This window comes from Paramacrobiotus metropolitanus, unplaced genomic scaffold (genome assembly GCF_019649055.1).
Source record: "Paramacrobiotus metropolitanus isolate TYO unplaced genomic scaffold, Prichtersi_v1.0 Parri_scaffold0000003, whole genome shotgun sequence".
Classification (NCBI taxonomy): domain Eukaryota; kingdom Metazoa; phylum Tardigrada; class Eutardigrada; order Parachela; family Macrobiotidae; genus Paramacrobiotus; species Paramacrobiotus metropolitanus.
In genome coordinates this window covers 355,560-381,319 of record NW_026570223.1, presented here as the reverse complement: position 1 = coordinate 381,319, position 25,760 = coordinate 355,560, and the positions used below count along the sequence as shown (strand labels likewise).

General features: G+C 43.1%; 4 protein-coding genes and 1 non-coding gene across 5 annotated transcripts; 1 reads left to right on the top strand and 4 right to left on the bottom strand.

Annotated features, from left to right (window-relative positions):
* Positions 1-1,664: 1,664 nt before the first annotated feature.
* Positions 1,665-6,765, top strand: LOC129597176 (atrial natriuretic peptide receptor 1-like). Its single transcript, XM_055494640.1, has 18 exons — positions 1,665-1,798; positions 1,885-2,228; positions 2,303-2,341; positions 2,411-2,435; positions 2,500-2,801; positions 2,915-2,958; positions 3,229-3,267; positions 3,342-3,416; positions 3,502-3,633; positions 3,761-3,997; positions 4,277-4,415; positions 4,482-4,774; positions 4,837-4,992; positions 5,132-5,917; positions 5,971-6,109; positions 6,176-6,224; positions 6,317-6,458; positions 6,524-6,765. The coding sequence occupies exons 2-18, from the start codon at positions 1,886-1,888 to the stop codon at positions 6,599-6,601; spliced, it is 3,018 nt and encodes a 1,005-aa protein (XP_055350615.1). The 5' UTR covers positions 1,665-1,798; position 1,885; the 3' UTR covers positions 6,602-6,765.
* A 347-nt stretch (positions 6,766-7,112) lies between these two features.
* Positions 7,113-7,205, bottom strand: Trnay-gua (transfer RNA tyrosine (anticodon GUA)). Its single transcript has 2 exons — positions 7,169-7,205; positions 7,113-7,148 (listed from the first exon to the last, which is right to left on the bottom strand). It is a non-coding gene; the product is annotated as a tRNA-Tyr (tRNA).
* Positions 7,206-7,741: 536 nt separating this feature from the next.
* LOC129596839 (uncharacterized) lies at positions 7,742-8,755 on the bottom strand. Its single transcript, XM_055494221.1, has 3 exons — positions 8,591-8,755; positions 8,391-8,426; positions 7,742-8,325 (listed from the first exon to the last, which is right to left on the bottom strand). Exons 1-3 carry the CDS (start codon positions 8,637-8,639, stop codon positions 7,886-7,888), a joined length of 525 nt encoding a protein of 174 aa, XP_055350196.1. The 5' UTR covers positions 8,640-8,755; the 3' UTR covers positions 7,742-7,885.
* A 10,706-nt stretch (positions 8,756-19,461) lies between these two features.
* On the bottom strand, positions 19,462-21,420 carry LOC129597701 (uncharacterized). The gene is made up of 2 exons (XM_055495351.1): positions 20,742-21,420; positions 19,462-20,589 (listed from the first exon to the last, which is right to left on the bottom strand). Exons 1-2 carry the CDS (start codon positions 21,378-21,380, stop codon positions 19,909-19,911), a joined length of 1,320 nt encoding a protein of 439 aa, XP_055351326.1. The 5' UTR covers positions 21,381-21,420; the 3' UTR covers positions 19,462-19,908.
* A 1,222-nt stretch (positions 21,421-22,642) lies between these two features.
* Positions 22,643-24,453, bottom strand: LOC129594983 (uncharacterized). The gene is made up of 3 exons (XM_055491872.1): positions 24,129-24,453; positions 23,298-23,609; positions 22,643-23,121 (listed from the first exon to the last, which is right to left on the bottom strand). Exons 1-3 carry the CDS (start codon positions 24,329-24,331, stop codon positions 22,851-22,853), a joined length of 786 nt encoding a protein of 261 aa, XP_055347847.1. The 5' UTR covers positions 24,332-24,453; the 3' UTR covers positions 22,643-22,850.
* Positions 24,454-25,760: the final 1,307 nt, after the last annotated feature.

Here is a 25,760-nt window from a genome sequence, read left to right as displayed (position 1 = left end):
ACTGAAATTTGAAATAATAAATATTGTTATATCAATATTAATAAAAACACGACAAAAAAACATAAAAAATAACTGCAGATATGCAAAACTTTTTTACAAAATGAAGTTATAACGAACGCCGACACGCACAGCTTTATGGTGCATTCTAATGTACGATGGCTAGCTAACCTTTCAACATGTAGTATGCCCGCCCTGCAATGTTATAAAACGACATCGTCATAAATTAAAGACACCACAAGTTTATTTATTGATTTCCCTAACAAACTTATTAGCAATTAGAATTTCTGAAACTTGTGTCCTAAGTAAAGTTTTCAGGAACAGAGCTGTTTGCAAATACTCAGTAATTATACCGGTAGAGCCAAACTGTTTAGGTAGCGTTGAAGAAATAACTAAAACGCAATTTTTACAAACATAATTTGGACAAGGTGAAATTGAAATTTTGTTTTAAAAGAGAATTAACAATATAGAAACTAGCTGTTACGATAATAAAAACAAGCCATATTACATTTTTAAATATAATGATAATGCATATAATGTTGATGCACTTCGCACCAGGAACTTCGATCATGTTCTAAAAACGTGGTGCCGAAGTTTTTGAATAATGGTTTTTCATGTAAATTTTTATCTCGTGTTTCATTTACTCAATATAGATAAGACAATATTTATTACTTCAAACTTTAATATTATTAGTTAAAATTACGTTAAAATATAATATTTATTAATAAAGGAACGCACTGTTCCACATCCTGTAATATACACTAAGGTACACCCTGTAGTACACCCTGATGTACACCCTACAGTGCAACCTGATGTGCATCATGTAGTACAACCTGATGTAAAACCTGTAGTACGCCTTGACGTACAATCTGCAGTGCTACCTGTTGAGAGAGGCTACGAGGAAATAAATAGCTTCGAATTTTTCTATTTTGCCACTGTTTGCTTTTGTAAACCAGTTCTTTGTGACAAATTTGCAACTGTTTTTATTGTAATTAATAAAATTCTTTATTGGTTTTGTACAATAATGTTGTTTTTTAAAAGCACCGGGGTGGATTTGTGACCCAATAAAAGTTATCAATACTAATAACTTCTTATCTACAAGAAAGGCACGACGACAACCAACGAATAGTGAAATTCAGCGAAACCGTTATCCACCGAAACAAAACGTAAAATTGATCTATCATGAAAGGAAAAGGAAAACTCTGACTTTGGGATTTTAAAAAGTTTAATATCGCATGCATGGTAACTAATGATATGCCTTTGCAATTTGGATTTGAATCGGAGAAAATTTCTGTTCTCTGTGCAATTAGGATTCGTTGGCTAAACAGCTGCTCATTGGTTGTGGGTGGGGTTCGTTATAGCATAAGGTCTACGAGGAGCAATTTTCCCGTTAGTCGCGCGTAAAGCGGCAGTAATGTGATCTGAAAGCTGTCCCCGGTCGGCAGTCAAAAATGCCCCTGTCACGCAGGTTGCCGGCACTTTCGGTTTGTTATGCGACCTTGCGTCTACGCACGTATCCGTACATGCGTACCTTTCTGCCAGTGAACAACTGTTCCAGGTATCGTGAAGTGCTGCAGTACGCGTACCAAAGATCATAGCATGAGTACAGAAATCAATCAGCCGGGAATCAAACATTGGAGCCCTGTAATGCGCGCAGAAACTGTAGTCGTCATAATCTTTTTGTTACGTAAAACCGTGAATTATAGGATCGCTGTATATGGTAGTCAGCAAAGATCATTTTAGCGAGTCAGCGACTCAGCATCGGAATCGGGCAATATCCGATTGCGCTCTCTCATTTGAGGTTTGAACATCTCTACCTATACTGGAAAAGGAGACCATTTCTTCCGCGCATACCGCAATATTATTGTCATTTTTTTGGCTTTCTAGCATGATCCCATCAACATATCTTGGTATCGTTTGGTTTTGTATAACGCTGACCGACATTGCACACTGTATCCACATTGAAGTGGTCAGTCTGCTGCCGGTGGATGCGACAATCGCCCCTGGCTTAGCCTGGACCGGCGCCGCGCTGACCTTGGCGACACAGCGCACCAGCACGGTCTATGCTGAGCAAAACATAACCGTCGCCGTACAGCAAGTAAGGGGCGCGCTGCCGCTAGACTGCGCGCAATTAGCAGCCAGCAGTGCGGCATTATTGGGAGAATATTATTACCGCCACGTCGATGACTCCCGTTGGGACGATCCCGTTTGCCATGTCGTAATTGCCATTGGTACGGTTAACAGCCGTTTCAAGTAAACAAAATATAAGGTTTCTGTGTTCGCTATGTGTATTTTTGTTGGCTAGCGTGCAATGATTTTCCGACGATATCCAATCTGGTTCGAGGTGAGAGAGCATTATAGCAGAAACCTTATAGATTAATCAATCCGCTTATCCGTGATTAATTTGTTGCAGAATGGGACTGGTTGGTCATCAACAAGTAAATAATATTATCCTTTTCTGCTTAACGATGTGCGAAAAAAACTGCACGTGATTCTTTCTAGTGGACTTGGCCAAAGCGAACTGATCAATACCAAGTGGTACCCGAACTCGCTGACCATGGGCGCCACGTACGATAGCCAGGTTAACGCACTATTCAGCCTGCTGCGCTATTTCAAATGGAAGCACGTGACAGTTTTGTTGGACACTGAAGCGACGACGATCATCTACGGAATGATCAACAAAGCCATCCGTCGTCTGGCAGCAACAACAACTTTCAATGATACACTGGAGACTGTAACGTTCAAGGGGTCATCCCAACAGACCATGGTGCAGTCGCTGGATATCGCTCGCAAACGGAGCAGAGGTTAGCATCGCAGTGTTTTAATAATTATATGCTTATATCGATTGTATTGTTTACGTGCTTCTTTAATCATCCTAACAGCAAGTTATTGCAATGGAATATATATTTTATTGTAGTTTTCATCTTTCTTACTGCGGCATCGACGGTGTTGACAGTTCGGGTAAATATTAACTTTATAATTCCAATCTGTACATAAGTACCAAGGTTGCGTGTTATGGAAAATTTAATAAATTATTTGAGTATTGCATTGCCAGTGTGCATGATTAGCGAAGCCAATGTCAGTTTGTTAAAGAGCAAGACAGTGGCAAGATGGACTTAAGCAATGATTATTTCTGAACACGAAACACGCGTCACATGCACTGCAGTGTAATGCTAATGCGAGTATTTATGATTGCATAAAAGATTAAAATACTTGATTTACGGTTTCCAGAAACTAGCGGGAAAATCAGGAATGAACAATGGGGAGTATGTAAGTCTTACTGCAAACGCAAGAATTTCTCAAAATAGGATTGTACTCCGATCACGAATTCGAAATGTTGATAGGTTTTCATCAATATACAACCTGTGCAAGCTTCCTCGTACGGGCGCGCGGCGTATTTTAATAACTTCATTGACACGGTAAATTTCCTACATCTTTTCTCATAGATGAACAGCAATTAAACTAATTATTTAACAACATCCATTTTCTGCGACGAATCCCTAGGACCTATTACTGGCACAGTGGACATTCTTCCTGGTAATCTCCACCGCCAACTCCGCTCCACCGTCTCTCAACGAAGAATTAGCCCAAATCAGTCGAAGCCAGTATAACACCAAGTTTGACACCGGTGACCAGGTACCTAAATACATGTCCGTGCTCTTTGCCAGGCTGGCCTAATTCCATCACCCGGCATTAGCAGCTGTTGAATAAACAATCAGCATCTCCCGCCTGTACTGATTAACCATTCCTTGCTGATTAACAGCCGATGGATTCCTACACGATCCGCGCCACCTACGAGATCGTGGAAATGCTGCCCGTATTGGCGATGCAGACGCTGAATCGATCCGGCGGTGCACAATGCAGCGGAAGTGCCATGGCTACGGCGGCATTTGGGCAGCGCTTCCGATTGACAAGCGGAAACATTGCTTTGACGGAGCAAGGAGTCAAATTGGTCAACGTCGATGTATTTTCTTTCCATAATGATCGACATTCTATGCAGGTAAATTCTTCCCAGTACACATGCAATTTTCGTCGAAATCATGCGCTCGACGCTTGCTAAACGTTACCCAGCAAACTCTTCTTAATACAATATAAGGACAAGTTGACAAGCGCCACTTTGGCAGTTAAATTGTTGGTTTATCAAAAATAATTTTTATAACTCGGCCAGAAATTCTCGTCAAAAAATAAAAGAAATACTGTACTGGTGTGCGCACTGGTTGCAATAAACCAAGAACTTTCACTATAGAAGCACATCAGCAATGCTTTTTTCTGTTTGTAGCTGTCTGGTCATTTTGATGCTGGTTCAGATGAACTGCAGTGGTTAGCCAACATGTCATTCCCATGGATAGGTGGTGCTGTTCCCCTGGATATTCCGCTTTGTGGCTTCCTCGGCACTGAAGGCCCCTGCCAGTACAATGGTTACCGCAAACAACAAGCTCTTGCTGATAAAAGTAATTCATAATAATATAGCAATCCTGTTGCAGGCCCGGCATATAGTTCCATCGTCATCCCCGCTATTGCGGGGATGTTGATATTGTGCATGTCTGTTTTCTTTATACGCCACTGGATTAACATGGCTGCTCGAAAATCCCTGGGATTTTGGTGGCTGCTTAATATAAGCGATTTGGAAATGCGGCTGGATTTGACGAAATTCACCCACGGCACTATTAACTGGAATCAGCGCCTGGTGTGGGCACAGCGGATACCCTTGCAAAGGTCAAATGGTAAACAAGCTCTGCATATGGAGAAATTGTCCAAGATCATTCCGATTCTTGAGGTAGCGTGGTATTTCATGTATTATGTAAAGCGTGGTGTTCATCAAGAATTAACTGCTTGCAGCATCAATGCATACACAAATTCTACGGTTTAATCATCGATATGGACGATGCGCTAATGGTCTCTGACTACTGCCAGAAAGGCAATATTCTGACTCTGTTTGATATGATGCAAATGGATAAAGAGTTCCAGTTTTCCCTGATTATGGATATCATTCAGGTCAGCAAAGATACGTGGCAACGAAAATCATAGCTATCTTTCTTGGTCTTTTCATATCTATCTTTCGGAATAAATTAAGGACCTATCGCTATTTTATAATTGTTGCTAGTATTTATAATAGCAAGTATGGCTAATTTAGGGCGTAGCGTACCTGCATTCGACGCTGCAAGACGCTCACGGTTTTCTCAAACCTACCCACTGCCTTATCGACCAGCGTTTTACCCTGAAAATTGCCAAATTCCGCTACCGTGATATAGTGCGTCACCTTGCCAACAATGATCTTCTCATTGAACAACCTGACACGCTATGGATGGCACCGGAGCACCGCAGCAACCCTAAACTACACAGATCCCGCTCGGGCGACATTTACTCCATCGGTTTACTGATCCTCACCATCTTACAACAACACGCACCGGATTTTGCGGAAATGACCTTTCAGACCAACACTATCGCAGAGATGGACACTTTAATTAAGACATGTACAAAACGCGATCCGCGCAAACGTCCCACCATCCAAGCGTTGGCGACGCGCTTGCAACGTGTCCAAAACCGGCATGGCATCTCCCACGGGAATATTGTGGAGCGGACTATTACCAAGTTCTCTGCGTACGTGGTGACTCTGGAAGCAGCGGTGACTTTACGTACACAAGAGCTGAACCACGAACGAGCCAAGTGTGATACGCTGCTCATGGAGATGCTGCCGTTGTTTGTCGTGGAGCAATTGCGCAACCGTAGTGCGGTAATTGCCAAAACCTTCGCCAGTGTCAGTGTTTACTTTGGGGAGCTGGATGGGTTCGCCAGCTGGGCCGCGCAGACGGATGTTAAACAGGCGCTAAAGATCCTTACCCGGTTGTGTACGGTGTTGGATGAAGGTATTTCCGAATTCAACGTGCTCAAAGTGGAAAATATTCGGGATTCTTATTTGGTGCGTTTACGCTACAGTCTGATGAGGGGTGTGCTTCAAGTCAATATTTGTAGGTGGTGGGTGGTATACCGGTGCAGGAATCCGCAGAAGCGCATGCCATAACGGTATGCGAAATGGCTCTGGCCTTGCCGGCCGTTTTAGTCGCCAAGCCGTTAAATCCACAGTTTCTGCTTCGAGCTGGCATACATTCCGGTAAGGATGTTTCAGTATCTACAAGTGCTTGTTTTTTTACTGTACCGGAATGTGATTATTGCACAGGGCCTTGCGCGGCCGGCGTCATTGGCCTCAAAGTGCCGCGTTATTGCTTGTACGTACTTTACTTACCTTTCATGAACCGCTTGCACAAATTGTAAGTCTTTAGATTTTGTAGTTTTTTATATAAAACGATTTTTAATGCAGATTCGGTGATACTGTTAACATGGCGTCGAGAATGGCCACATACGGCGATGCGGGAAAAGTTCATTTAACGGAGGACACTGCCTCGCTGACTGCTGGTTATCCACCTTTGACATCCTGCGAGCGTGGATGGCTGGATGTCAGGGTACGCGTGAAGCGGTTGTTTTGCCGAATCCCAGACGATTTGCCGAAAAAGATAATTTTTTACAGGGAAAAGGTCGCGTTCGCACCTTCTGGTTGTATCGGCACGAAAAGGAGAGTGACATCGTCGTATCCAGCATAGAATAGCAGAGCTCGGACATTCGAAATTCTGTAATCGCTGTCTTTCAGAACTGTGGTTACGCACAAACCTGTCAAATTATTGTGTGTCCCGAGACTTTGGGCCGACGGATACGATGTACATTCAAATTACTCGTAGTGCATAATTGTGCTAATTAGAAAATATAAGTAGTTTTTGCCGGTTGCTTGGCTAGTTTCATTATTCCGTTAATGCGAACTGCATTCAACAAGTAACTCTTTTAGCCCTAAACAAACAATAAGCAAAAAGTTCTACGTATATAATTGCTTCGCATCCTTTTCATCTCCCTTTCGTTGTGCACTCGCGATCACTTATTTGATTTCTTATTCGTCAAACTGCTGCCTCCAAGATGAATAACGAAGACGCCCGTTAGAAAATTACTCGCTTATTACTCTAGCCGTTGAAGCAATTAATTAAAAAAAATTCCTTTGGAGTTTGCTTATTGCTGGATAGTTGAAAAAATTAGCATCTGGTGCAAATTTTTGTAAAAAAAAAAGAATTTCCGACGACTGAGAATTGAACTCAGGACCTGGCGGTATCTGATGATGTTTGTGATACTACAGCCGCCCGCTCTGCCAACTGAGCTATCATCGGTTGCTTACCTAATTGATTTTATATGTGGGATGCCGGTGAACCATATTCAAATGAGATCTTAATCAGCGGTCTGTTTGTTCATCTTTGGGCCCATTAAGTGTTTATCGGCATCGGTAACCGGTGTGCTATGAGAGTGCATAGTGTATTGCACGAGTATGTGTACGACACTTCTACACTGCACTCGAGCCAACAAAACAATCAACGGTTTCGTTAGCCGTTTAGTAAGTACAGGTACATACTCGTACTCTTATTAACCGTAAATTCTCAACAGTAGGCTCCGCCTTTTAACTCAAGTGTAAGGCAGAAGTAATAATGCCGCATTACTTTGCATCAAGGAGCCGCCTACCAGTGCACTCTTCACTTTAAAAACTAGGCGGGCCTATCGCGGTTCCTTCGAGAATACTGTATGCATTTGCTTATTTACCGTATACCTTACTCCAAGTACCTTGTAGCTGTATTGTGTCCGTTGGGTTGTGCATGCATTTTATGTTAATGCACAGCGCACTACGCTCATGGAAGGATGCGCATTTAAGAAGTACCAGGCAAATTATCTAATTTAACTACATTAAGCATTTAAAATATTTGTCTCACAGTCCAAAAATAGACCGTAACATCATGTTAAAGCTGAATACTTAAAACAGTAGAGTAGTAGAAAAAAATCCAAGCAAGGTGGCATCATATTACGCTGCTTGCGGAATGCACGCCTTTCCCAGAGTGTCAACAAAATGAATATTCTCGCATCCCTTCACCTTCGTCAAATCCGATCCCTTGGGGACTTTGGCGGCCTTCACGGCCTCATTGCAGCTGCTCACCATGGCCGCATAGTTGATGGGAGTGCAAACCACTTTCGCAATCTGCTTGGACGCTTCCTTGGGATCCTTATTTTTGGCGGCATCGGCGATCTTCCCCGCGGTGGCGACCTCACTGCAGGCCAGGTTCAGGGCACCCTGCACCACTTGTCCAGCACCGCCAAAGCCGCCGAAGAAGTTTCCCAAGCCGCCGAGGATGTTCGTAGCAACATTGGGTTTGCTGTTCTTGCTGCAGGCGTTGGATGTGTCCGCACAGCCGGCTTCCAGTTGCGTTCCGTTAATACTTCCCAGCACGGATCCCACAACTGTTCCTGTAGTTAAAAAAACAAAAATTTAATTTCTCCATTTAGGCCAAAATTAAATGTCGTTGCCGTACCGGCAATTCGGCAAACGTTGGCAGTTGTCGCGCACCCTGGAATCGAATAAATATTAACGATCAATCACTTAACGATGGAAAAACATTAATTTTACGACGCTGTTTAAAATTTATAACGGTAATATACTGGAAATTATTTTGAAGATAACTTATCTCAAAACTTCAGGCTAGAAACGTTTTGAAAAAATTACTGCACTTACAGGCAACCGGCGCCACCATAAGAAGGGCAAAAACGGCAAGTTGCTTCATTATTGTATGCGCTAAACTAACACGCTAGCAGTCGAATCCAGCGGAACAAAAAGCGTGTAGCATGCAAGAAGAGTTAGTATCAAACAGGAAAGTCACTGCCGACACTCGTTTTGATAGGAACACACGCGCTTATATAGTACATTGACGGACGAAGTAAACGGACCGCGGATGCATAAATGTAAATGGTCACGTCGTTGCCAGCATGTCAGCCCAACAAATCCTGTCGTCAGCTGGAAACTCAAAAGGTTTGGAAAGAGAACGCTGTTCTTGAAGTGCACTGCAAAATTTTCTGCTGGTCGTGTGCCTGGATGTTCGAGTTTTAGATTTTTAACAAGAATCCATGCACACGTGAGAGGTTTTTGAAGTGGTTTGTTTTGCTGCACGTGATAAAGTATGCCGCAATAGATTAAATTCAATTTTAACGGTGTTGCAGGTAAGTACACTGGGCGCAAAAGGGAAACGGAAAGCAATGCGTTGCGTTGAATGAAACAATGTGATAAAGGAAGGGATTTCTATCTTACTTGGAAATTCATTTGCTATAGTGGCTTGAAGAACCTATTTAACCGTTCAAGTATTCTTGCGCCTAACAATGCAAGCCCGCCACAAATGTCCCACAAAACCATGCAAACTCCGCATAGTCAAACACAAAAATACTAGTATTGGATCCAGTAAAGACAGCAACGGGCAAAGCGCTGCTTCGGCTTGACCGAGTGCCGCCAAATCCATTGTCGGCATAACATCAGCTCATGTGTAATATGCCATAGTCGGCAGCCAGCATGCGCTGGACCCAGCGGCAAACAGTGAGGCCAAACGGAAGAGTCGGCTATTCGCCCGATATCTAGTTGCATAAACTGCTGGTTGAGATGGAACAGACTGTCGGGTTGCTGTGCCTGGGGTTATTTCCGTTGCGTTGCTCGTCGGATGCGCAGCTGTTTCCACAGAAGAAACGGTTAACACACTGGGATGAACACCGTGGGTACATCGAAAATCCAAATCCCTAGGAACAGTGTCCAGATTGGTTGAGCGTCCCGATTGACCCAGCACACCTGGCGGTCTGAGCGATAGTACAGAGCGTCCATTATGATGCCAGGCGGTATCAGTCCCGGAATCAGGTGTGTGGATTCATGCATTACGCGCAGCCTGCCTTGGTAATCTGCTGGAGGACAACGATTTCCGCATCAGAGAGTGTTGCGTTGCGTCTGAGAGCATCGATCATTACCCCACATGTGTGCGTTTGTGGAGGGTTGGTCGACGAATTAGGCCGGCATGGACTTCGCTGTAAGCGGTCTGCCGGAAGACTACCACGACACGACGGAATCAGCGCGGAATTTACCCGAGGCCCAAAGTCAGCCGGCTTCCCTTCTAGAATGGGGCCGAAAGGTTTGTCTGTGAAGGATTAGAAAAGGCCCGATGTGATCACACTTATACCGTGGGCGTGCGGTAAACCGCTGGCCGTGGATGTTACCTGCGTGGACACGCTGGCGGCCTCGTATATCAACCGCACCTCCGTGACGCCGGCGCAGCAGCCGAACTCACGGCTAGTGGAGAATGTTGGAAACGGTATAGCGACTTCCACCGGCCAGAAACGGGCGAAAGAGTTGTTTCAAGCAGCGAGTATCTATCCAAATACAACGGGGAAACGCGATTTGTGTTATGGGTACGCTCCCCGATCAGGATAGCATAGAGGAAGTTTTTCTGTTATAAATGCCGTTTGCTTAGTACATAGTTTGCACTCGCATTAGGATACTTATTAAAGGTATGTTTAATGCCAGGTAATTGACAGATGTGGATATACATTACCATGATCCAGGATAAGCGCCAGCTGATCTTGATAGTGTGATTTTTCGGTATGATACCTGTAAATATAAACCTGTTGCAAACCGAATCACGGGTCGGGAATTTTTTTAAAATGCTAAAAGTGATCTTAAAATTCGAAAAACTTCTACAACTTTGGTTCCATACAAAAGATTGATCTTTGTGCATTATTGAATTTCCTAAGCATTCCAGAAAAATTTAGGTACGAGACTTTCGGTGCAGTGCTCTGCACACCAAATTGTACGTAAGCGCTTTGGAATCTAATTTATCCCCACAAACCGATAATGCGCGCACAAAATATAAAATAACAGAAAAATATTTAAAATACTTAAAAATAGCTGTCACAAACTTCTAATCGTACCAGTGTTTAACGCACAAACATACTTTTACCTAATTCTTAAATTTCAAACTCAGTGAGGCAATTTATCTTAAACTAGGTTTTTTATCGACCCAGGCGAAGCCAAAGCCCTTTACGTTTCTAAAACCCGAACCTTTTTAAATTTTTTTAAGCAAACCGGAGCAACAGTTTTTATTTCCTCGACGTTTTCTTCGTTAATTCTTGTCGTTTTTAACGCACATTCATGTAAAATCATCACTAATACAGTAGATAGGAAAATTACTTGTAGCTTGCTAACCGGCCAAAAAAGCGCCCATGCCCGGTTGAGGGAGGTCAGCAGGTGTGTGTGTAGTACCATTGCCGCCGGGACATAATGGAATACAGATTCAGCGTGCAAGCAAACGGCTTAACGGTCTCTAGAGGACCTTCCACGGCGGCGTAAAGGATATTACCAGTCAGGAGGGCAACGATTTAAACGTTGAAGGAGGAATGAAGGCTCTTTTTGGATATCAGGACGATAAGAACACCGAGATTAAAGGCAATACGGCCGGCCGGACGGCAATCAAGATGGTAAAACCAATAACGAAAGGTGCGCTTCACGCTGTTGAATTACTGGCCGCAAGGATAAATCCGAGTAGTTGGGAAGTGTTCCCCGTAGTGGAGTTATTGTGCGTATTGCGATGCTATCCATGCAAGGGCTTTGTAAAATCGTTAATTAACTACTAATTAGCGCGTATGCACTTTATTCGCGCTTTAATAATGGCAAGATAAAAAGAATGTGTGGTTTGTGGTGTGGTACAACACCAACAAATGTCCAAAATGTGACACAAAATATATGACACGCTCTAACGGACCTGCATAAAATTCCCAGAAAGAAAAGTTCGCTGTTGCGGGGAAGTACGTAGAACGGAGGGATAATAAATGTACGTGCAGATACTGACTATTTTTAATTTATCAGCGTGTTGTTCTACGGTTTAACGAGGTCTGCAGCCGCGTTCCATGAATACCGTACTTATGGGAAACGGGCGTCTAACTTTCAGATAATGTCGTTATTCTTTTGAAATTTTTAATTTGCCTGGTTATACCTACAGTATACAAAAAAAATAGGGACGCCTTTTCTCCTGCTCCATTCTTTGCATAGCACCGCGACTCCATGCTTTTCTTTATTATTAATCGAACTTTGTATAAAAATGCTTAGTGAATACGTGCGTAGAGCCTGTACAATAATCTGAATTAGTAAGTCACCTCTAATGGGCAAAGAAAGTTGTTCACAAATGAATTATATAATACAGTAACTTTACTCTGTTAATGATCATAAAGGTAACGAAATTCTCCACAACCTCGGCGTCAGCCTCATTTTGCAAGACGAAGCGGATGCCGAAAGTGGGTGATTTGAAAATTGCTTGGGGTTGGGGTGACATGCTTACATCAGGCGACAATGTCTGCGGCATTGTCGCCTGATGTAAGCATGTCGAATGGTCAAACAGAAGAGAATGGAATCTAGTTCATATAAGCAGTAGCCTGAAACTGAAGAAATATTCCCATTGCTATAAAAGCTGCGAGCGGGACATGCGGCATGACGTCAGCCGGTATGTAGAAAACGCAGGTCGGCAGCCAAGAGAACGTAAATCCAAAGGTAAACATACTAGCCACCAGGAAAGGTTGCGCTTTGTTCGTGGCCTGCTGTCGTGCAGTGTTATCATCAGCTCTGCTTTTGCTTGCCGATTTTTTCATACAAAAATACTTCAGCAAAAAAAATGGATAGCATAACGCGATGAATAAGGTGAGAGCAGTAAAAATAAATGTTTGCAACGATTTAAATGCCGATTGTGCAGTTCGGGTCAGCAAACAGCCCTTCTTCAGATTTAACCGGTAATAGACAGCATCCACGCCCGCCCGGTAACTCAAAAAGATGAACGTAAAGGACCAGGCCCACGCAGATCCAGCAGGCGGTCGGTATCGCTAGGACACCGGTAGCGGTTGCGGTAGGACACCGGCTAGAAGAGCGCCCCCACCCGGTTGAGACTGATGAGGAGGTCCGAATGCAGAACAAACTCCGGCCAAGGCGTACTCGCATACTTTCATGTTGTAAAGTGGTATGCGGCCATAGCATGCAAAAGACAAGAAACGTATCAGCACTTAGCAGTCATCCTATCTGTACGGCACAAATGACACGCTGCGCATTCGAAGGGGTTATTTAATGCAGTTCGGCAGCATGCGGAAATTAAAGTTGTTTATAGATGTTCCTGTGATTTTGATTAAAAGCCGGATGCGTAAGCGAATCACGATCAGCAATGCGGAAATTTGATACCCAGGCATGTCGCGGTTATAGATGTCAACGGTCAGGGTCTTAATTGCGTTTGATGACAGCAATTACGTCAGCAATATCAGTAAATTACTTTCATTGGGTGAAACACAAGATAAATATAAATTATCTACAGCTGAACCCAGCTAATGAAAATAAGGATTAGAAAATTTTTGTGCATCTCGGCATCAGCTCCTTTGCCATAAAAACGCACGGTGTACAGATGATACGAGTATATTGTGTCTGTAGATGTGTCTGTAGATGATATTATAATCACTGCAAGCTTTCTTTGCACAGCCTGAAAAATGGGACAATCTCGCATTTGCAATACTCTACGTGGAGTAAACACTAGAAATTTGGCGCTTTAATATAATATGTTTGCGGCACTGTCTTCCGATGTAAACATGCAAGCTGCGAGTGGTTAAGCAGAAGAGAATTGGATCTAGTAATGGCAGGAACGTGTAGGCAGTTGCCTGAAACTGATAGAATATCCCCCTCTTCAGCTGCGGCATAGCGTCGATCAGTACATAGAAAAACCACGTCGGCAGCCAAGAAAAAGTAAATCCAGCGGTAAACACGCTGACCACCAGGAAAGGCTGTGCTCTGTTCTTACCGCGTTGCCGCGTCGCTTCTTTATTATAAACTACTCTACCGGCCGCCGCTTTCTTGAAACAGAAATACTTTAGCAAAAGAAACGGATAACATAACGGGATGAATAACGTGGGAACACCCCAGGTTTACAGCCATGTGAACGCCGGTTGGGCTGTTCGATTCAGCCAGCAACCTTTCTCTAAACTCAACCGGAAATATGCCGCATCCATGAGAACTCCAGATAATTCGCAAAGATGAACGTAAATTACCATAATAAAACAGATCCTGCAGGCCTGCGGCATCGTGTGGCGGTTGCGATAGGGCACTGTCCCGAATAGCGCCCATGCCCGGTTGAGGCTGATGAGGAGGTGGGCATGCAGGAGAACGGCCTCCAAAACGTATTCACAATACAGCTCCAGAGTGCAGACGTGTTGCCCCAACCACCAGCGGGTACCGATGGTCACGATTTTGAGGGGTCCATCCAGTCCGGCGTACACGAAATTGCTGGCTATAGCACCATAATGACGTAAACATTGAAAGAATAACGAAGGGTCTTTTCTAGCAAGAAGAGCAGCAGAACTGCCGCGTTGAGAATTAATCGCGCAACGGTCGTGATTATGAAACTGGCAGAAGATACGGTCGTTGTCTTTGCGTTGCTGGGTACAGAGAATGAGAATTTGAAATTCATTCCCGTCCTAAATGTGAAGTGGTAGCCGGCCATGGCTTTCACAGATACTGAGTAAGACCTTGATTTAATAAATTTCCGAGCTACATATGTTTCTGAGGGAAACTTTAGTGAAATGTAGCAATAGCCTGAAAAGTGCCCTTAGCCAACAGTATACCAACATAGTACAGATCCGGTACTGAAAAAAGGATGTCGAGGACGGGTGTTTAATAAGCTGATCGAGGATACAGCCAGAGTAGAAGAAACGGACTGATCGGATATAACAAAACGGGTTGATCGTGACCATGCGGCTTTGCGAAGCTGATACGTTTGTCGGTTACTCAAGCATCTCCAGAATTCACGTTCAATCAGCAGTGTTTTACGGAAGGTATGTACACCCCGGATACCCAAATTATTTATAGCGGTACCTCCTAGATTACAGGAAGGAAGGTAAGAGTCGCTATTTTTCCAATGTGAAACTGACTATCGGTACTCGTACGTGATTTTACGGTACGATGTACATATTTAATACAGTATTTAGTTACATAATTTTTCAAGCAATACAGTTTTCGAAGATATTTAACCATCACGACCGCATGTAGCATTGACTTGAAGATTGTACGAGTATAACTATAAGTTGGCAGGATGAATTGATTAACTACGTATTCAAAGATTGCCTTTATAATGGCGTGCGTAATCGTTACCTCATTTTAGTATATAGGGGGCAAAAGTAAACGTGTTCCACCGTTCCCCTGTACTGCTGCCGTCACCCGACTGGAGTTTGACGTTGTGGCAGAACATGGCGCTTATGTACCGCGCCAGATTTAACCACATGTATTGCCGTAACGTCACACTCCAGGTGGGTGACGGCAGCAGTACAGGGAAACGGTGGAACGCGTTTACTTTCGCCCCTTATATTTACCCATGATAAATTTGATATTGATCTACATGTATATGTGCGTTCAGGCAATAGACGGTTAACAGAACAATAAGCTTGCGCTGAAAGACAAAAAAAATATTAACAAATTAATTAATTGTAGCTAATTTAAAAAGTTCAAATTTACACACTAATGAAACAACCAAATGGATATGTCTAAATTTAAAAATAAATGTCAGGCTCGAAGAAACCAGTTTGCATTTCAACATAGTGTGAAATGCTTGATTATGTATGGTCAGGTTAGTCAACTGACCAGCCTGACCTTTATACTTTATATCTATAGGAAAGAGCCTCAAAGAGGTGTTATTAGAGCTCAAAATCTTTTGTTGAACGTTCAGCATAGCGCACTGATGCTGAACTGAAAAATCAAGTATGCAACGTTTTCTTGAATTGTGATTTAACTATTCAGTTGCTGCAATGAATTTGGAAATACGGGAAATGTTGTGGTGTGGTGATTGCCAGGATTGATTCAGAATAATTGGTTTCTCCAGGGCACTTTATCCCAAACAAGCAGTCAGCAATACAATTACACAAGCACAAGCACTAACCGTACAACGGTCGTGAGCCCAGGGTTAGTGGAAGACCTTGTCGCTATCGCTGCTTTAAATGAAATTTTGCAACAAAGTGAACGTTTACATTAGCCATATTTTTAATCTTAATTAAACACCGGATGCGCAAACGAAACTTGATCATGATGCACGAGCGCAGTGCCAATCTGATATCAAGAAATATCGCGATCAGATTTGCAATGATTGAAAGTTGCAGCTGATATAATTGAAATGTGAATTTGTGGTTTCACGGAACGGATACGTTTTTTAATTACTCCGCATATCCAAAATTTTCGCTTTTTTGCAGTTTATTGTTGACCTTAAGGCTAACACAGATACACGAAGTAGTCAGAGCGACTTATAAGACACAAGCGAAGATCATCCTTATTGCAACAGACCGCCATCTAGCGCAAATTACCATTAGCGAACCATGCAGAAAATCGAGCAACTTTCAATTATTGTATATACGTAATAATAAATAATTTAATCAATAAATCTTGTGGGACGTTAGATCAGTACAGCGCGTCATTATCACGATTGCAGGTAATCTTTGCGTGGCCTTGCTCAGCCCCTCTTTAAGGAGGAGGGGGGCGCACGGGTGCACGCCCCCCCTTCCGAAACCAAACTGGCGCAACTGGCGTCGGACCTTACATGTTAAAAAAAGGCGACTTTGGAACGGGCGCAACTGGCGCCATTGTTCTTTTTTGAGGAGAACAATGGTGCGTCCCCCCCGCCCTCCCAAAAAGCTAAAGACGGGCCTGGCCTTGCTAATAAAAATAAAATCGATCAATCTAAAATCTAAATATTTACAACAAATATCTCTTATCACTGCGTGACTCAGCTAATTTAGGTGCATATTCAACCACGGCGAAACGGATATTCTACAGTACAGTAATAGTTACAGTATAAGACACACCATGTGGAAGCGGTTCGCTTTTTACCGTTCGCAATTGACTCAGATACTGTAGATGGCCAGCAGCGGTTATATCGCTTATATAGCTTTGAAATATTTTTATACAGTTGGTAGAGAGTGGATACCGATTTCAAAAGCGAATACAGAGTACTTTGCGTTCTTATTAATTTTGTTGTAACTTTCGAAGTATTGCCGTAATCCAGAATTTGAAATAAGTCTGGCATAACTTGAATTTTGGTTAACAGCCGGCCTATAGGGTAGTGAATATTATGTTTCTAATACAATTTTCGCTATACAGTACTATTAAGCAACCGGTACAGAAAAACATTAGGCGGGCGCCTCTTTGGCTGGTGCGGAGCCGTCAGCTCGGAGAAAGGTTCGTTCGATATCGATGTATCAGTATGATTAGGAGCGGTTCATTTCCCATTGGCAGTTTTACGATTTGAATCGAAACTAACATCCACCGTCCGGCGGCTGGACACATACGTGTGCCACATCCGTCGCGTATTATCATGCCAACTTCGAATGGTCAAGCAGAACAAAATGGGATCAAGCAGCGGCAGCAGTGAATACGCCGTCGCCTGGAATTGCCGCAACCCCACATATGCCGTCTGATTGGATTCGGTCAGTAAGTAAAACACCGGCGTCGGCAACCAGCACACCGTAAACCCCACAGTAAACATCGAGGTCACCAGAAACGGCTGCGCCCGGTTCTTCCGGCGCTGCTGTGCGGTTGCAGTATTCCCAGGCACTCCTCCGCCAATGGCTGCCTTTTTCCGGATGGTCAAGTAATACTTTAGCAGAAGAAACGGATAACAAACCGGGACGAAAATTGTCGGGACCGTGTACACCCAAATCTGCAGTGCCGCCCATATCGGTTGCGCTGGGCGGTTGACCCAGCAGCCCTTGTATAAGGGCATGCGGTAGTACATGGCATCCAAAATGACCCCGGGTAATTCGCAGGCGTGGACATATACAGCCATAACGAGACAAATTATCCAAGCATTTTTTATCGTATGGTGATTACGGTACGACACCGGCCAGAAGAGCGCCCATGCCCGGTTGAGACTGATGAGGAGGTGGGTGTGCAGCACGATGCCGGCCAGGACATAGGTGGTATACATGTAGAACGTGCAGACGGACGATCCCAGCCAAAACGGAGTACCAAAGGTCAGTGTTTTGATCGTGCCATCGGATGCTGCATAGAGGACGTTACAAGTAAGCAAGAGGATAATGTACACGTTGAAAGATGACCGGAGACTCTTGTCGATGAAGAGCATAAGTAAAACACCGGTGTTAAGTAACAAGCGCACGACGGTTGTGATGATGAAATTAACCGGTGATGCGTACGTAGCCAGTACCGTGACATTGTTGGGAATCAGAGTGAAATTATTCGCTGCCGTAGCGGAAATGTTGTGTACAACGGTAAAGTTGTGCAGTGCAGCCTTCTGAAAGCCACTGAAACTTGCGTCGGCCATTGTTCCACACTTTTACCAGAACACTTCGGTAAGACGAACTGGGATGGTGTGCGCGGACTGCTAAATCAGCGACATACAGTATTTATATCCAGACTCTCAATGTCCCGGTTAGGAAACTAACTTAGCTGAATACATTTCGACCGTGTCTTGCGTCTCACTGGGACGGTAATCAGCGGCAGTGAATTTGTAATTTTTGTAATAATTATCTCTTTGGTAATTGCGAAAGCTCATTCTGTTCCCCAAAGCCCAACCTTTTTTCAACGCGACCACATGATAAGGTAGAAATAACTTTTCTGGAAAATGTCCGGTTGCTATCGATAATCGATCCCGGGAATTTCGCGGCACTAGTTTGAGTGTTGTTTCAAAAATATTAAACGTGTATGCGTACATTGCACACATACACGTATACAGTAGCAAATGATTTCAGTGTGAGATTACAGTCTACTGTTACTCGTCTCTAGTTTACTCGTAAAGTCCAAGAACTTATACCGATGTGCCGATGCCGGTGCAAAATGGTTGTGCACATCTCCAGTCGCTGTCATTAAAATATCGAAAATTGTTGGATAGTTTAGAATTTGGTAGGCATATCCTCGTTTGAGCACAGATACATGCACCTAAAATTTGTGCAGAACAGCCTTATTATTAGTTGATAAATGATAATGTACTGTTTCAATCTGCAGGTGCGCCCTCATCAGCTTTCTCTATAACCTTTTTCAGAACCGCTATCGGTAGCGCATGAAAAACTTCCATGGGTTATAAATGTTGTGGTATTTCGATCAGTCGGATGTAATAAGTCGGTCATCCAAAAAACGAGGTTATGCGATAATGTGCGATTTTATTGTGAAACTTGCGGTTAAGAGGAAAAGTAATTATAAAAGCTTGAGTTTCTGAGTTAGGAGGTGGCGACGTTGCAAAGCTGACACACATGAGGTCATAAAAGGGTAAAGCAAATTTCGAGAAACAGCTATTTTAGTAGTAAATGTACTTCTAGTACTCGTAACTTAATAAGCTGCAGTACTTGTCCACAGAGAAATAAGAGATCCGCTTGCAAGGTTATTATTTCCGGATTAATATGTACTAATCGGAAGACGGACAGAGTAATACGTTTTCGGTTCATGAGAGCGAATGTTTTCCACGGTTTAAAATATCAGATCATCTTCCTGTGTAGAATTGAATCGCGGGTATATCGATGTAAAGATCGTTTATGCGAAATGTATAATACATATGCAACTGTATTATTTGGTACGGTAAGTGTGCAAGGACAACAATTAATTTTTGCGACACTGGCTCAAGCCTACTCGGGTAGCTGTTAAGTAGTTACCACGCTGGACGGTCCATTGGTGTTTCGCGTATACGCGAAATTTCATTTGCAAATACACATGAGAACACCAATGGTCCGTAATTGGTAACGTTTAACCAGTCTGGTAACTTCCTTTTGTATTCATCGGTGGAAAGCAAAAAGTCTGATAACGACGCTTTTTACGCTCAAGGTGAGAGAAACGCCGGCCATGACGGGGAGTTCTCCTGTCTGCTTCTTTGTCCTCAATTAATGCGCTGCAATAAGCCATTTTTTCCCTCCGTCCAGTATTATATATATACCAACAGCATGTGGTATGTGATCTTTTGACCGCTGTCACTGGCTCCCGATAGCGGCTGTTTCTTCTCCAAGCAACTTTCAAAGTCAGGTCTTGTGGTTAGTTATTGTGATTGTTTTGCTCCACAAGATGGTTGCCGGCGGCTGGCACCGCGATGACACCGTACAATGTCGCCAGACGACACTCTTACAGCAGGGCGCCAAAAAGTTAGTATAAATGTCCGATTTTGCATTGAAAAAGCGTTCCATAGACTGCATTTCGGAAAATACACAGTAGCCAAAAATTAACTGTTGCACCGGGTGCTGTCTCCATTTTACAACGTCTGCAACAAGCAAAATGGAGTGGATGATTTCGAAGGGGCGACGAAATCCTCCTGCGTCCCGGATGTAAATGCGTTGCGTTGCCGGACCAAGCTGCTTCAGCAAACATACCAGTAGTATGTATCTTGTAATCCCCGAGACCCAGGAAGGGAAATAGGGTTTGTTGTAGGATAACTGAATGGTCTTAGAGAAATCAACTGAAGTCAACAAGGCATCCCATAGTTGACATGTACGCCGATATCGCTGCTGATCAAGGGTGTCTAGAGAGTGAAATATCTCTAACAACAGCTCTGTCGGTAACGGAATACGCGAGCTTGGTGGAGTACTTCCCCACATAACGGGGCTTTCTATTTGTTTGCGGCGCAGAATGAGATCTTCTTCAGGATACGCTTCACCCCGCGCACGGTGGAAAAGGATCCTATCCTGCACATCGCAAAAAGATTTTTCCTGCAAAAACAGTTCGCTGGTTGTAATTTGTTATATACGCTTTAAGTGACTGCTATGCACCCGGAAAATCGAGAGCTTAGCGAAATTATGTGCTCCCGATTTGTCTTGGCGCGCAACCATTTCACATAATTTTGGGCCGGTGGGTCACGTACCAGAAATTCTGAATAATCTTCACCTTGACGTTGAAGATATAAGAAACTGTCGCTCAGAAAAGTAACAGGATAAACACGACGCGTATTTAACCACGTGCACTGGCGTTGAAAGAGAGCCAAGAATAATGGTGTTACGACCGACGAATAGCCGTCCGGCAGACGACCGGTGCATGCGACAAATTCATCCCGTTCAATCACTCTCCCCTGAAGCTTGTCGTGGGATGAGGGGACACGGATTTGCGACAGGGAAAGCAGTTCCGTAACGGTAATGCCTTCCACGCTCACCTCGACCCAGGCATACCCGCCATACCGGAAATCTGAGCGCACCATCCTCCCGTGATACCAGGTCCAGGCGCGGTCGGGACGAGCCTGCAGTAACGCATGTATCGCAGTTCCTTGGTTTATCGACCGACCTGGTATATAATGTGATGCTCCACGGGGATCGAAGATCTTCCCATATTCGACAAAAACAGCCGTCTGACTTGTGCAGTGCAGATCGACGATCAGGCCGTTGTCCGCAGTGTTGACCACATGCCCGTGCTGGAGCTGACCGTCAACGGCGACATCTACCGCATTCCATGCGTTGATCTGATACTCGTTTTCTAAATAAAGATGCATGCTACTGTAAATACGTAACATCCAACTCGACTGTTTACGGCTGCACGAACACAGTCTTGAAGCTGCGTGGGCTTTATTTGCTCAGCGGTATTGACGATGAGTGATTCTTATGTGATGCACGAAGCACCATGCGTATCGACTATCGCGCTATGATTAATCGACTGTAGTCACTGTAGTGCTCTTATCTTTGTTCAGGATTATTATTTTTTGCTTGCATTTAGAGTGATAAATATGTATTCTGCGGCGAATGCGATAATGAAGATTTACCCGTCACTGTAACAATCAGCATGGTGCTCATGTGGATCTTTGCTTTCCATGGCATGATGCTAATATGGATCTCTGTTTTGCATGTTAATTACTAAGGAAACGTATACCAGCATGCACTGACTGACCCAACAGCTTGTATAGAAGTAGTTCATATTAATTTAATGTAAGACTAATGCTCACGTAGCCAGTTATAAAGATTTTTTACATAAATTTCGTAACGAACGGACTGCACTACCCTTTCTAAATTTTCATGGTATTAGATGACCTTTGCCGTGGTCCGGTCTATAATGCAGATTCCACTGTGTGCAACATGTACACTCGTACACAACTGAAGCATAAGTTACCAAGTTATATTGTTGTATTATAAACTGGTTTTTATTTTTATTTTGTGAAATAAAGAACAGTTCTGACTGTTGTAAATTGTTTATGAGAAGAATTATTGCTTCCAGCGGTTGTATTGTGCATAACAGAAGAAGACTACATTGTGCAAAGTATACTAGCAACAATGGCGCAGTGTTGAATTATCGGCTGATCGCTTGGAAATATTGGGTGGGTTTATGTTTTGTTGTGTACTCGCAGATATCGCATAATTTTAACTGAATCTGCAGTGCAGAGTCTGCACTCTGTAGAGTGTAGAATGCAAGTTACAGTGCACAGTACACATACAAGAAAACTTGACTGCGCGGTAGATAACACATGAACGTACCGCTGATTATTGGCAATCAAGCACAGCAAACCCAGCAGCATCTAGGCTAATCGTTTCCAGATTTCTTAATCTACAGCGGCTGACTTTGAAAAATAAAAGTTGGCAAAGTATTGATAAATGGGCAAGAGTTTTACACTTCTTGACGGTTGTTCTAGGCTTCCAGCCAACCATCGTCAGTCCGACGTACAGATAGATATAATGATAGCAAAATAAGGGCATACTGCAGCGTTCAACTGCAAATTACAGCCGCGTCATAATCATGGCTGTTTCTTGTGCGTGAATAAAATCTGATTAATACTGTTCCTGTCGCTTATACGATATTAAATTTATTTTCAGAACTGCCGTTTTTCGCACACCGGTTTAAAGATAAACTCTTTGCGACAAAACACATCTTTCATCATAAAAAAATTTATTCCCACAATCTGACGACAAATTAAAAGAAAATCCCTAACAAATTTTATCACGAAAATATCAAGCAGCGTTTAAGAACGACACATAAACAGGCTTGGTAGCGTCCATTACATGGGTGGGCCACCAGGACCGAAACCGGGACCACCGGGACCACCGGGACCGCCCATACCGGGGAACATGTTGCCCATATCCGGCATGTCGAACTTGGCATCCTCAGCGGTGGGCGGCGGCAGCGTCGGGCAGTTCTGTCCGCGGGGTCCATTACACTTGAACGACTCCAAGACGGTAGCATAGATGCTGTCGGTGATCTGCTGGGCTTGACTTCCGCACTTGTCAGCTACTTCCGTTCCACTACAGCTCTTGACGGATTTGAGGTTACTGTCAAACAATTTTTTATTTCTCTATATTTCGTACAAAATTATTTTAATTTATTCTATATACATTAAGTCATATGTAAGGGCATATATTCACATCGTACTGCTGTGAGCGATGCTCCCCTTTTCAAATATTTATATATATAAGGGCATACTTATTTATATATATGTCGGCCTTACCAGCACAACTGTTTCATGGCTTCACCGTTACGCCACTCCTCCAACGGATCGCTGCTGGATCCTTTAGCCTTGACCTTGTCGACGGACGTCCTGGCGGCACGGTTAGCGCACGAGCGGGTCTTGGTGCCGGCGGTCTGGTTGAGGGTCTTGGCGCACTGGAAAAGGACGCGGGCCTTGCTGTACATGTCGGGGCGGTCGCAGACTTCCATCAGCTTCACGGTGCTGGCCAGGGCTTCATGCAGGTCGGTGACGTCACGGGGGACACACGAACCCACGGCGGTCTTGGCACAGGTCAGAGTCTCTTTTCCGATTCTACCAAAGCAAACAGCGAACGTCGCTATTGTAATTCTGGTTAATTAACTACACCGGCGATTCTCAGAAATCGATAAGCTGACTGATTGCCGGATTTTAATAGCAAATTTTGCATTGCGAGTTTTTTATGAGATGATATTCAGTACTGTCCCGGAAAGGAAACTCGAGTTCTGTACAATATATTGTTAAACGCGCTATTGGTTACAGGTTATGGGCAACTAAAGAGAATTCAAAAATACGTTATGTAGTTATTACAGCTATCTTTCATGTTTCTTTAGAACTTTATTAATTTACGATTGTAAATACATGTCTACGACTACGTATACTTTCTTATAAAGAAACACGGAAAAGTAATGGTAAATTTTCTAGCGATAAGAACTAATTTTTATAACCCCTGATCCACTAGAAATTCTGCGAAAATATTTAACTGATACATATTTATTAACAGTTAATTTCTTCCACAGCAAAAGCATTTTGTTTTTGACGGCCAACTCGTTGCTCTGGGTCCCTAGGACTAACCTGCAGAGGCTTTTCAACTGCGGCTCGGTGATATCCATGCCGTCCTTGATCTTGGTCAGTTGCTGACCTTCCGGTCCCATGGCAAACATAAGCATGGGCATTACGCAGGGCATAAACTGGCTCGGGTCGCAAGTTCCCACCGCCACCGGACTGGCAGCGGCGTAGCCGGCAACGGCCAGCAAGACGGCAATAGCGGAATACATCTTATAATGTGCTTGGCGAAAGGTCAGCAATATTACAGACAGAAGGACGGACGCGAATAATCCTCAACGCAGAAATCGGTGGACTGCCGGCTGCAACAGCGGCGACGAGTAGTTATATGCCGGTTAGCAGACAGTCCGGGGAATTTTTTTGATTGTTGATTGCGCTGGAATGATAAAGCGCCCGTAAAGTCAGTTCTTAGCAAAGTTTTCTTACTCGAACGTACAACTTCTGGGACCCGATCAAAAGACAAACCCGATCACTTTAGAGATTATAATAGTTTCTTGGGTGAATTATATAGCCACTTCAAATTTTGTTTCTCAGAAGCAAATTTGTGTAAGACAAAAACGTCGATGGCTCGTTTTGACAAATATTGCGCAAGCGATTAAGTGCTTCTCTTTCTGAACCTGCAGTAGTTTTATGATATGATGCATACTTGATTGTGTGCCTTTGGCACACCGTTTATTGCTTTAATTTTTGAATTTTTGAACCGCGCACTACATGGCCAGTTTTTACTTTTTTTTACGGTTACGTTGCATATAATGCATGTAACAGTACACTAGCTGACTAGCATATCTGTATTCTTCTGACATACGCTATATTGCCTTTTAATTAATTTTAAGCAACAGCTAATAACAGGAAGAGCAGCGTACACTTAACTGTATACGATTACGTATAGAACTATACTTTTCCTTATAGTTCTATTATTTGACTTATTTGATTTGATTGGATTTGATTATTTGATTTATTTGATTTGATTTATTAATTTTAAATCATACAAGTATATAGTATACAAGCATATATAATATATAATAATATTATTATCTTAATTTGCATTGTATTGTCTTATGCAGTAGTATTTTTAAAGAAGTTATGGGTTGTATAACCTTTTATTTTGAATACAGAAAATCTTCGTAAGTAGGGCTTGCAAAATAAGACTTCAAACAGTGTTTTTTTTAATAAAAAATGTGCAAACCCAGCGCATACATGATCTGGCTTCACTACAGACCACAGTACTGTAGACGCTGTTATACGAGTATTATCAGGGCTGAATAAACTTTTAACCGTACAATATCAACGAAATTAACCCGGAACCTTGTCGAACATAATAATTATGTTATTTATGTACTTATAATACAGACGCGATATTCAACCGACAAAAATATTTGTATTGTTAATCGGACAACGTTCAATCAGTCTCACGGTTAGAGTTGAACAGCATTATGCTTTAAACATTTTCTCTCATACTATACTTTACCTAAAATCAAATCAAACGAAGCATTTTGCCAATGTTGTTGTTGTGATAATGCGTGAACGCTGCCGGTAACGCGTTAGCCATTTTGATTACGAGTAAAGTGCGGTATCTACGTGTAAAATATCGGGACTTTTCCGTGCTGTTCTTACGTTCGGCAGGAGACCGTGAAGTCAACC